Genomic DNA, 12,747 nt, shown 5'->3' on the forward strand with positions numbered 1-12,747 from the left:
ATGGCTCAAAGTGGCAGAGTGCTGGGTTTGAGCAAAAGAGCTGTGGTATAGTGCCCAGGCCCAATACACACACACACACACAAACACACACACCACACACACACACACACATACACCACACACACACACACACACACACACACACACACTTCCAGCCTCAGATTTCTAAATAAAAGTTGACGATGACCCGCAACCTGCCTTATGAGGATGCAGGACCAGGCTGACATCCTCGTTATAGAAGTTAAGACTTGAGGGATGATGGTCTGTCCTGCTTTGGGGTGGCCTGGGGGAAGGGGGTGGAGGTCCCAGAGATTCGCCAGCATCAGGAAGCATTTTAGGGTCGCATTTAATGCCATCTCCTGTCCCGCTACCAGCTAACCTGTCTCCTCACCCAGCCAGCCAGACGTCTTTATCTAGGAAGCCTCTTTCTGATGGCAGCTTCATTGGCAGCCTCTGTGCCATTCAGTGGGGAGTGGAAGGGGGGGGGGGACGTGGATCAAGACAGAGGTAGGAATGACTGATGGGAAAGAGCTAAGCTGTTTGACTGGATTAGGGCCTTGTGCGATCAATCCATGCAGCCGATGTTCAGTGTGCCCCTCCCGCCACGGCCTCCACCACACACCCTCAGAAAATCACCTCTCCACGCCGCCCCACGGGGTCCCGTGCCCCACCCAGTCAGCACAAATGCACCCATTTCACCTCTCCATACCAAAGGGAGCCTGGGAGAGAAAATGGTTTAAAGCTATGTTTTTGGTGTTCCCCCCCCCAGCCCCCACCTGACCAATTTGAAATCTCCTATAGTTTGGGATGTTTGATACTCAGACAAGGACCTGGAAGTTGAAGTCTGCTTCTAGAGTATTCTGCAGAGAAAGGATCTTGGAAGAAAACGAATAGCTTGCCCGATGAATGGTAAAGGGAACGCGTGTTCTACCCATGGACACTCACACATCCACAAACAATTCGTATGCTAATTTCAAATGATTTTTGTAAAAAAACGTCCATTAAGTCCCCAGATACAACCACGCATCAATATGATTCCTGCGGCTGAAGCTGGCTTCAAACACGAAGTCTCCACAGAGCCCGCGCTTCATAGCTCTAAACTTTTGTCTACTAAAGCATTCAAAAGAGGAATTAAGTTAATACTAGGTAACATGACCACACTTCCTTGGCAGGGGTTAAAGGGGGTCTCTCTCTCTCTCTCTCTCTCTCCTTCAGACATCTTTTTGAGTCATATTAATTAGCTTCCTTCCAGGTAGAATGGAATGAGATTTGGCTATGGTGGAATTTCACCCTTGATGGCCCAAGGGTATCCCCGTTACATTTTCCCTTCCATTCTAGAATAATGACAGACATCACCCCTATAAACACTTCTTGCTATGAACTGCTCATTAGAGAATCACTGTCCGTTTGATCAACTCAGAGAATACAATTGTGATTTCCCCCACAAGGAGTTTGTGCTTTTGTTTCAGACTGGTACAAAACCTTCTCTTCCTTCTCAAAGCCCACATGGGACTCCCTAAGATATTGCACCAGGTGATGGTGAGCCCTACCACACAGCTCACCTGCCCTTCGAGGGGAGGAAGCAGACTGATGGAGACACGCCCCTCCCATTGCGTTCTCATTCAGGAGTTGAAATCTCCAAACGGTGATTGGCAGTGTTGAGAGAGAGAGAGAGAGAGAGAAATGGGTAGGTACAGAAAATAAAACAGGGTCCACTGGCTTCCTTTTAGCCATTAGCTTTGTGATGGAGCCTGCTCTCGTTAAATTTGGGTGCGCCCAAGCCTCGTGTGGACGGAGTTCTGCAGGACTCTGTCCATACGACCCACCCTCTTCTCATTACTTCTATGTTCAAACTAACCAAACAGATGGGACAAAGACAAAGCCACTTATCCAAGGATGCACAGGCAACCAAGGGACCTGGGTGAAATTCCCAGGTTCTCTGGCCGCTCACATCCGCACTGGGCCATGGTGATCTACGGTCCTCCACTCTGCTGTGCTAGTCTGACATCACCAGCAGACATCTGCTTGCAACTCCATACGTGCTGAAGCTCCTGCTTCATCTAGGATGGGGTCGGGGGTGGGGTGGCAGGGAGAGGAAGAAGGGAGAGGCCAGGCGGGATTGTGCTTGGAGTGCAGTTGGACGGTGCATGTCTCTGGGAAGCCCGCAAATGGGATGCATGCATGCTTCTGTCCGGGTGCTGAACTGTCCTCGGAGATAAACTTAGACTCTCCTGGGAAAGCTTCCGAACAGGGAGGTGCCCTCCTCTCCATGCAAGCAGGTCTCTGGCAGAATTGCTGGTGATTCATCCGCCCCTCCTCCTTCCCTCTTCCTGCAGATGGCTATTTGTGCTGACCCACTGAATGTGAGCCCGGCTTGACTTAGGAAACTAGACATTTCTAATGAGACCTGGTCCCCAGATTGCCTCTGAGGGAGGTCACCAGAGGTCGGCTGATGTCATGTTCAGTATCTCTCCCCTTCTCACCCCAAGCACTCGGCTTCCAACCATCACTAGATTCAGCTGACTAGATTTGCTTGAGAGCAGGCACGGTTCTGGATCTCTAGGCAGATGGAAACTCAAGCCTGCATTTCCTGAGGACTTGAATACGCGCATGCATATGCCCTGCTCACGATTTACTCCAAACCGAGAGAAACATTTATGGAAGTGGGATCGTGTTCTACAGCCACACCCGCTACAGAAGTATTCAACAACAGCCTTCTGGCCTGACGTAAACCAAAGGCTTTCAGACTCCAGCTTCAGGCTGGTTTCCGGGGGGCAGGGGACAGAGGGAGAAAGAGAGACAGACAGACAGACAGACAGACCGAGACAGAGAGACAGACAGACAGACAGACACACAGACAGAACTAGAATCTTAAAAGATACCACAAGTGAAATGATACCAGGGCTGGGCAGGGTGGGTGCATAGTGTAAGAATCTGAAGACGGATTAAACTAGAATGAGCACACAGCTATAGAGAACAAGGGTGAGGGGACTTGATATCAACGCATGCGATCAAGATGATCACCAAGCAAAGGGCATGCCAGCCGCAGACAGACCCCCCCCCCCGTCAATCAACACAGAAAAGTTGCCAATGAAACAGACGTGAGAGAATAGTTTTCCAATGCAAACGCCACCAGGTAGCTTGCCTCTCTCACCCTTCCTCTCCACACGGGCACCCTCACCACCCCCGAAATAGATCAAAGACCCCAGATTGAATGCCACACTCCAAGTTTTGAATAAAACCTCCCCTTGGCTCTCAGACAAGGACATTTTCTCTGGCCAATACAGCATTTGATCTGGCAACACTGGGTTCGTGGAGAATCAGGAAGATTGACCTGCTGACGTCAAAACTCTGGGCATCAAACTCCTCAAGCAGAGAAGCAGTCACTTTTAATGGCTCTTGGTGTCATTGTCCTCCTCCCCCTCCCCCCCATCAGTGGCCGTCCTTCCCCTTTCTCCACTGGTAAAATAAGGAGGAAAACAGCCTCTTAGACCCCACTGGCCCACCCTATTGTGTTTCTTGTCTATCCATGCCGAACACGGGGCACCCATTTGTTCTAAAGATCTTCTCTCTACACGGGGAAGAGAAGTTGTCCAGGATGGCTTTGATGTCTCAGGTTGGAATCGCAGGAAGGTTCCAACCCACACACAGCTCCTGGAAAGTTTACACGCAGCTGTAACCATGCCAGGTCTCCCGTCCAAAGCACTTCTGCAGACGTGTTTTCCATCTATTCCCTAATGCAGCCTGCATTAGGGAAGTCTGAGAATTCCCCATCTTACTCCTTCTTCTTTTTTTACCCCCCCCCCCACCAAGCCCTCGAGAACTGCTAAGCCAACACCAGCAAAAGATGAGTTTTCATCCTGCTTTGATTCCCCCCCCTCCCCCGCTTTGACAGAAGGGGAAACCTTCTTGCTTCCATTCTCAAACTCTTCCTCATTAAATGATGTATGAAAAGAATTGGGTTTTCTCTTGTCTGGGAACATTTCTTCTTTCCTCAACCTCTTTTTTTTTCTCCCTCCTCATATCCCGCTACGTTTCCTGCTTCTTCCTTTCCTTTCCTTCCTTATCTTCTACCCTCCTGCTTTTTTAAAAAATTAGCTTCCGCCCCAGGATCTGTGCTTATCCCTAAGTTCAAAGCAACCAGATTGGTTTTTGTTTTGTGTGTGTGTGTGTGTATGTGTGTGTGCGTTTAAGAAACCACATCAAACTCTTCCAAGACCAAGTTCTCAGTCTTAGATTTTGTCCCCTGACTTTGAGACCTGTGTTTTGGATGGTGGAGAGGTAGAAAATTCAGGGCAGCAAGCAGAATCCCTGAAGGAGCAAGTGGATTGGGGTGTATTTGAAGGAACACCATATGGGCATATTTTTTTGTCTTTTTTTTTTTTTTGTCTTAGTGATCCAAGCTCTGGGTTTCTGAGCTGAGGATAGGCATGTGCTGCTGCTATTTCTGAACACTGCCTGAGAGGTGTTTCCATCTTTTTCTTGTCCAACAACCCTCCAAAGCCAGCTCCAGCCCTACCTTCCCTCTGCCCCTCTGGCCCTCTGAGTTCTGGGGGATGGAGGGGAGGGGAAGGAACAAAAAGAAATGAAAACTTTTTCAGCCAAGTCGTACTCCTCCCTCCCCCCCACCACACACACACACACACACACATACACAAAGCTTGCCTAGACAATTATTGGGGGGGGGGGGTTGTTCCTAGAGATTTGCCCCGCCTGCGACCCAAATAATATAATCAGCTTCTTTTCTTACAAAAGCAAATTAGTTCCCGGGTGCCAGCAGGAGATAGGGAAGAGTGACACCGAACGACAGGCGCGCCCTGGCCCAGCTGCTGGCATCCAGCCCCCCAGGGTGAAGGACACGGGCCAAACAAGGGGGGACAGGGAGAAGGGAAGGGGTAGGGGCGTAGGGGAGGACGGACCCGTTCCCAAGTCTCTTCCCCTCGGAAGAGAGTGGTCCTTACCTCGGTGGAGGCTTGCGGGCTGTGATGCTGGCGACGATGATGCTCTCCGGGCGCGGGGTGGCCACCGCTTTGAAGGTTCCCCGCCAGAACTTCTCAAAGAGCTGCTTCTCGCCCTGCTGAACGCTGGCCATTTGTCAACCCCACGCCCGCCCCGCCGGGGACCCCCCCACCCCAGCGCGTCCCGGGCGCTGTCCGAAGTGCTGAAAACGTGCAGCTCCGAATAGAGGCGAGGCTGGGGTCCGGGGGTGGTGGTGGAGGAGGTGGAGGTGCGCCCCTAGGCACGGACTGGGGTGGGCGGGAGGAGACGGTGGCCAGGGCAGGGCCTGGGTCTGGACAGACAGCCGAGGGAGAGAAGGACGGGTCCACCCCGGCTTTCTTTGCCTCTTTCCCTTCCCTCGGTGGCTCTCCGAGCTGCGGCGCTCCAGGATGGGTGGAGGCGCCAGGGGATGCGCCCCGGGGTGGCGGGGAAGGAGAAGGGGAAGCCGGCGTCTCTGTTCCCCCACCCCCACCCCGCGCCCGGGGAGAGAAAGAGCCCCGATCGTCCGCGGTGCGAGCGCGTGTGCGCCCCGGCGCGCCCGGGTTTTGTCTCTCCAGCAATGTGACGTGGGTCGCGCGAGCTGCCCTCTCCTCCCTCCCCCCTCCTCCTCCTCCTCCTCCTCCTCGGCGTCCCTCCTCCTCCATCAACCTCCCCTCCCTTCCCCTGGCTCAGCCTCCTGCCTCCATCTGCATAACAAAAGCCCGCAGGTCTGGGGAGGAGCCAGGCGGGGCGTCCCCCCCACCCCAGCCCCCCAACCCCGCTCACCCCCACCCCCAACGCACCCCATCCCGGCCACGCCACCTTCCTTCCCACCCCACCCCCCGCGGGATCAGCTCCCCGGGAGCGGGTGGGGGAGGGGGAGGAGGGGGGGCGCAAGTACAACAAACTTAAACGTATTGGCTCCTCCCCACTTCGGGGAGGGAGGGACCCGGGGAGGCCTGCAAAGCCGGGTTGGGGAGGTCGGGGTCCCCAGCGTTGTTCTTTACGCCCGGGCCCTCCCCTCTGCTTCCCCCCTCCCTCCAACCCCGCACCCAGAACACGCGATTGGATGGACAATCCGTCCGCACCTCGCCATCTGCCGAGCCGGCCCGCACCCGCAGAGGGGCGCGGCGCTACATCTGCGCCCGGCGCTCCCAGGGACACCTCCTTTGTGCCTGCCCGGCGAACCCCCGCCCCCCCCAAACTGGGGAGGAGGGGGGGGAAGAGCGCCCCTCCCCCGCCGCGGGGGGCCCCCCGCAGCCGCGTCCCCAACACCAGGAGGGGATGGGGAGGGGGGTTGGTGGCTTCTCCTCCCCCTTTTTTTTGGAAAAGAAAATGTTAAGATGTTTGGGGATTTGGGGGGGATTTTTTTGGGGGGGAAGCCGAGGCTTGAGGGGAGCAGAGTAACTTTCTCCTCTTCCCGCCCCGTCTCCCCCTCCCCCCCCCACTTCATTCTAGGGAAAGTTTCTCATCCAAATAAACTCCAGACGGCTGCAGGGTCCGGGGACGGCGGCTCCTGCTTTCCCCGCGGGTTTTCACGAACAGATCTTCGCGGGGATCCCCCGGGCCTGCGCCCCGCTCCTGCGCCCCGGGGCTGCGGGGAGGAGCGGGCCTGGGCGGGCCGGGGTGGGGGGCCGGGGAGGGGGGAAGGGAGGGTCTGGAGGGGAGGGCGTGCCACAGAGGCGTGCGGATTATTTGCAGGAGGGGAGGCAAGCGCTGGGGTCCGGGCTCCAGGCCTCGCCTTCGCCATCAGCGCTCCCACCGCGCCCCCCTCCCCACCCACCCCACCGCCAGCCCTGGGCTGATCGCTTCGTGGCGGCCGTGGGATCCCAAAGGGAGCTTCAGGGAGTCTCTGCAAGCGAGAGGAAGAGGAAGAGACCCGGCTCGGAGAAGGCAGGAGCCGGGGGAAGGCAGGCCTCGGTCGGGAAGAGCGGCGCCCCGCGCGCCGGGCTGAGCTCCGCAGAGCGCCGCGCGCTCCGCAGCGACCCCTCCTGGCGGAGGGCGAGAGCGGCGCCTGGTGGCGTCTGAAGGGCAAAGCCCCCAGCCGGGAGCCTGGGTTGGGTCAGAGCTGGGATTCTTGGAGAAGGGCAAAGTCCTTCCCACCCGTGTGGAGCCCGTGCAGAACCCCACCACCGCCGCGCACACCCCCAGGTACCCCTGCTCTCAGGGTCTAGTCCCCCTCACCACCCTGCGTGAGCGTCACTTTTAAATACAGGCTAGGGTATTGAGGGGTGTGAACTGACTCACCGGGAGGTAGATGGGGTGCAGTGCTCCACCCCACCGCCAGGTCAAGCAACATCTCCCCCTACCCACACCCTCCACACACATCCCAAGCTGCAATTCTGATCTTAACTTCTAAACCAACATGACCTTTCCCACACCCCATAGCAGCCAGGGGAGGCAGGAAAAGGCAGCTGTCCTCTCTTCCTGCTGAGGAGGATTAAAGTCTGGCTGCAGGTGATTCTGTGTGGAGTGGGAGGGCGGCGGACACAGGAACCTGGTGTGAGTTTGGGGGATGGTGGGCACCCTGCAGACAGCCACGCCTGCCCCAGTTGGCCTGGGCTCTATCCCTCAGAAACTGGGGAGCCTCTGTGTGTGCTTAGAAGTGAGGTTTTTCTTTTTTAGTTGCGAGCTTTCTCTCATAAATTCACAGCTTGGGAGCTAGACTGCCTGGGTGCAAACCCTGCCTTTTTAAGCTATGTAATCTTGGAGAAGTGATTTCCCTCGGCCTATGTTTCCATTTGTCCATCACTTATGTAAAACTGATGCAAAGATTAAATATCATGTGCTTAAACAGATGAGCTGGGAAAGCAGTATGGAGGTTCCTCAAAAAAACTAAACATAGAGCTCCCCTGTGACCCAGCAATCCCAGTCCTGGACATTGATCCAAATGACCAAAAAAATATGGCCACACCAAAGCTACCAGCACAGCCATGTTCATTGCAGGATTATTTACCATGGATATGGAACCAACCAACCCCTCAGTGGATGAATGGATCAAGTAAATGTGGTATGTATACACAATGGAATTCTATGCCTCCATCAGAAAGAATGACATTGCTCCATTCATAAGGAAAGGGAAAGACTTGGAAAAAAGTATAGTAAGTGAAGTAATCTAGACCCAAAGAAACATAGGTTGCCTGGTTTCCCTCATTTGTAATAACCAGAATATGTCTAGGATATTCTTAGTAGAGGATCACAATAGCCATGTGCATATGACCGTATAAAATGATGCTTATTGCAATGAACTCCAAGAAATGGAAGCAATAGGTTTTCTTAGTGTACTATTTGAAGTTCTTTTTCTTTTCTTTCTTTCCTTCTCTCTCTCTCTCTCTCTCTCTCTCTTTCTCTTTCTTTTGCTGGCTTGCTTGCTGGCTGGCTTTCCCTTTGGTTTTTTCCCTGTTGTCACTGTTTTTTATTTCTGTACCCTTTCTCTTATATATAAGTTTATCTGATTTGGGGAAGGGAAGGGAACTCACAGAAATGGTGAGCCATAGACACTATGTTGGAAATGAACTTTACAACTTAGGGAGGAGAAGAGTCAGAGGGGGAGGGAGAAAATGAAGGAGGAGTAACATTGTTTAAAAAGAAATGTGCTCTGCCTTATTTATGTAACTATAACCCCTCTGTACATCACATTTACAATAAAATAAAAATAGACCATCTGCAAGGATGAAAAGGATAAACAGATGCACCAGTTACCATTACCTAGCAGTGTCAGGAACATAGTTTACCGAAAGGTATTAATTTTATTTATTTATTTTTGCTGGTCCTGGGGGCTTGAACTCTGGGCCTGGGTGCTGTCCCTGAGCTCTTTTGTTCAAGGCTGCCACTTGACCCTCAGCACCATTTCCAGTTTTCTGGTGGTTCATTGGAGATAAGAGTCTCATGGACTTTCCTGCCCCGGTTGGCTTCAAACTGCAATCCTCAGATCTCAGCTTCCTGAGAAGCTAGGCATTGGCACCCAGCTAGGATATCACTTATTATTCAAGTAGCTCAGAGGACAGTTGTAGGGTACAGAGACACAGCTAGTCACTAATGCCCGCCTCACTTTCCCAACCCACAAAAGAGACACAAGGATACACACACACACATTATGAGATTGTTGAGAGGACTGAGTAAATAGTACTTATGAAGGATTTAGGTCAGGTTGTTGCAAGGTTCTAGTCAATGGGAGCCATTACAGCTGATGCTATTTGAATCACCATCTGTTGGCGCATCTTAAGCCAGACCATGTTCATTCAATAATCACCCATGGATGATGAGTACTGGGTCTTAGTCAGGTAGGAAGGGTCCAAGGATAAATAAGACCAGGTCCCTTCCCTCAAGGGAGTTCCCAGTATTCTTCTGGGTTCCTGTGACCCTAATGTTTACCACTCCCAGCCTCCTTTGTCATCTTGTCATAGTGCCTTAACCTTTAGTCCTGCCTTTTCCAATGACAATAGAGGTAACTGCACCATCTTTTTTTTTAAAATTAACTACAACATAGAATGGTCTGTGTGTGTCATTCCCTCCCAGTGTTGTTCTGTTGCCTCGGATATAAGCCAGAACATCCTGTGTGTGATGACTTGCAATGTGTCAAGTGAATGAATTCAGAATCCTTTGCCGCACAGAGAGAGGGTGGGGAGAGAAAGGGAGGGTGGGACAGGAGGAGGGAGAGAGAAGGCCATCCCTAATAGCAGTTGGAGTCACCATTCTATTAAAAAATAAATACATTCGCCACCAGAGTCTACAGGTTGCTTCTTTACCTGGTTGTCATTCTTCCCTTTGGGGGGAAAGAAGGTAGGGGGGAGAGATGGGAGAAATTGCTGCAACATTTGCAACATTATTCCAGAGTAGTAAAGGGATTCTTGTCCTTTTCTTTTTCTGGTCAGTTGTGGGACTTGAACTCAGGGCCTGGGCACTGTCCCTGAGCTCTTTTCGCTCAAAGTTAATGTTCTGCCACTTCTATCCATAGCACCACTTCTGGTTTTCTGGTAGTTTACTGGAGATAAGAGTCTCATGGACTTTCCTACTGGGCTTGGCTTTGAACCATGATCCTCAGATCTTAGCCTCCTGAGTAGCTAGGATTACAGGTGTGAGCCACCAGTGCCTGGCTCATTCTCTCTTCTCTGATCCAAAGAGGACATGGTGCCAGCTCAGAGAAATAACCACAGAGATTTCCAGGCAAAGCCCAGACTCTACCCCACTCACATTACTGTGTGTCCTTGGGCAAATCCCTGAATCTCTCTGCTTCCAGGGCTTTCCTGGGTACAGTAAGAGTTGACCACTACCAACCCACATGCAGGGAATTTGACAGTTCATACCCATTTCCACAAGTCCAGTGAGCAGTGGAAGATTCAAATAATTACTGAGATAATAGGAAATAGGATATGTGATCATGAGACCTGTCTTTGTGCCTTTGAGGGGACCAGACTAAACTATTCAAGTGATAAGATTCTTTATTTCTCTGTCCTGGCTCAAAGCTTATCAATCATCACTTTTAAGAAGTCCTACCTTGAAGTCCTACCTGTACCTGAACTCTACCTCTGCTGTTTTAGTTGTGTGTTTCTGTCCTGGAATTCTAAATGCCCCTGGATAATATGCATAAACAAGGAGTTTTCCTTCTCTGGTTATACAGCTCTGAATGTCTGTTTCTTATCTGGGTCATGGGTGTCTGGTGCAGGAATGGAACAATGTAGAGGTTGTATAAGCACTAGTGTAAGGAATAGGTTTTATCTGTAGCATACACTGGGTAACACTAGCCTATAAGGCAAAGCAGGATGACTGATGAGAAGTGACAGTATGACACTCACACCGTGTTTACAGGTATGGTGCGTATTCATTGAGATGCCCTCTGATGAGAGTTTAGGTATACACTCTGCATGTGATGTCACACTACATAGAAGTCTGGTCATGATTGCCACTGTAATATACTTTGCAAACAACACACATTTTAGACAAGTTAACTTACTATACAATCACCAAAAAAAAAAATCACTCCAGCTTCAGTCCTGCTATTAGCCTCATTTTTACCTGAAATGAAAAGGGAAACACAGAAAGTTAACGAGTCCCAGGACACACAGCTCAGAGAAGGCAGACCGAGCATTGAAACCCAGTCCGTCAGATTCCCAGACATGGGTCCTTAGGTTCTAAGAAAAAACAAATGGCATCCACTGGGGTGTGAGTGTGGGTTAGGCAGAGTATTCGCACAGGGGTATTCACACAGGAGGCCTTGCTCCCGGGAGCTGAGACTCCAGTTGTGAGAAAGGAGGAGGAGGTTGGATGCAGAAAACAACCCTGCTTCCTATGAGAAGTGACATAAAGCTGAGCAATGAGCTGGTTCTAGTGTAGACCCAGGCAGACATACCTCTGACAGTGGAACACATCGATGAGACAATCATCTCCGGCCCCCATTGGATTCGCAGTGCTAGTCCTAGTGGAGTATAGGTTCAAAAGACATTTCAGGAGAAGGTAACTAATGTGTGCCTTTCGCTTGCCTTGCGATGAAGGTGGTGGGCAAATTCAGATCACCTTCAGGCTGGAAACGACAAAAGGAATTCTCAGATCTGCCTGCTTTATTTCCTGGGTGAATGAGTTGGACCTACAGATATCCTGAAAGGTACTTACCTGTTTATTGTTAAGAGTGATCACGACTTGCAATATGTCTCTTGAGCCTGAAGGAGTCGTTGTTGTGTTGTTTTATTTATTTAATTTTATTTTATGCCAGTACTGGGGCTTGACCTCAGGGCCTCAATCTCTCCCTTGGCATTTCCCATTTAAGGTTTGTATTCTACTGCTTGAGCTATGCTCTCCCTGCCAGTGCCCTGCTGACTCACTGGAGATGAATTTCCTATATTTGTTTACCCAGGCTTCTGGCTTCCAACCGTGATCCTCAGATCTCAGCCTCCTGAGTAGCTGGGATTACAGGTGTGAGCCACCATCACGGGTGCACTGAGTTTATTCTGATCAATGCTGAGGATACTTTACCTTTTAGTCAAGAGAGCTTTCCCCGGTGAGCCCACCAATGGCTTTCTCGCTTGCTGCTGTATCCAGAGGTCCCAAGTCAATCGTATAAATTTCCTGGCTCAGATGGGAAACCAACCATTTCTGTATCTAGCCCTGAGCACTCTTTAGCAGCTATTGCCAGATTCGTTAGTCAGTGCTACCAGGACATTTTCGTGTTTGGACCAAGGAAATCGTATTTGAAGACCAAAAACAGACCGTGGGTTTTGTATTTCTAGTTCCAATAAAGGCTTCTAGGAAGTTCTTCAAACCACCCTGTGTCTCAGACTTGTGTTTGTTTCTCACGTATTACAAAGCCACCATTAGTGATTCTAACATAGTTACTCATTTTCTTGGTCTTGCTTTCACTGCTCACCCATTTCCAGAATAAAGATGCTAACATACCAGTCTACACTAGGATCACCAAGATGCGAAAGATCTGTGCATGTATTTATTTAAGAGCTGCGCATGTATTTATTTATTTATGTTTGCCGCTCGCTGGGCTATGTATGTAAATTACTGTGCTTTAAAGTGGAATCATCTTGAGATTTCTGCTTTGGCTTTTGATTTTAAGGAATTACCTTTTCATATAATTTTATTCTCAGCTATTGTAAAATATTTTACATGGCTCTAAAGTGACAATTTAAAAGAAAAGAAAATCCAGACAATGACAGAATCCTGTTTGACTTTATCCCTTCCTTCTTCAAAGGTATCTATCTATCTATCTATCTATCTATCTATCTATCTATCTATCTATCTATCTATCTATCTATCGTCAGGATTTAT

At 50.7% G+C, this 12,747-nt stretch overlaps 1 protein-coding gene across 1 annotated transcript in view; it reads right to left on the bottom strand.

Moving 5' to 3' along the window:
* The window catches only part of Srrm4 (serine/arginine repetitive matrix 4), a 99,706-nt gene extending 94,614 nt beyond the window's left edge, over positions 1 to 5,092 (bottom strand). Inside the window, exon 1 of the mRNA XM_013014371.1 lies at positions 4,962 to 5,092. Coding sequence (XP_012869825.1) covers positions 4,962 to 5,092 — 131 coding nt within the window. The remainder of the gene's footprint in view (positions 1 to 4,961) is intronic.
* Between the last annotated feature and the right edge of the window lie 7,655 nt (positions 5,093 to 12,747).

Source organism: Dipodomys ordii, unplaced genomic scaffold (assembly GCF_000151885.1).
Source record: "Dipodomys ordii isolate 6190 unplaced genomic scaffold, Dord_2.0 Scaffold23, whole genome shotgun sequence".
Classification (NCBI taxonomy): domain Eukaryota; kingdom Metazoa; phylum Chordata; class Mammalia; order Rodentia; family Heteromyidae; genus Dipodomys; species Dipodomys ordii.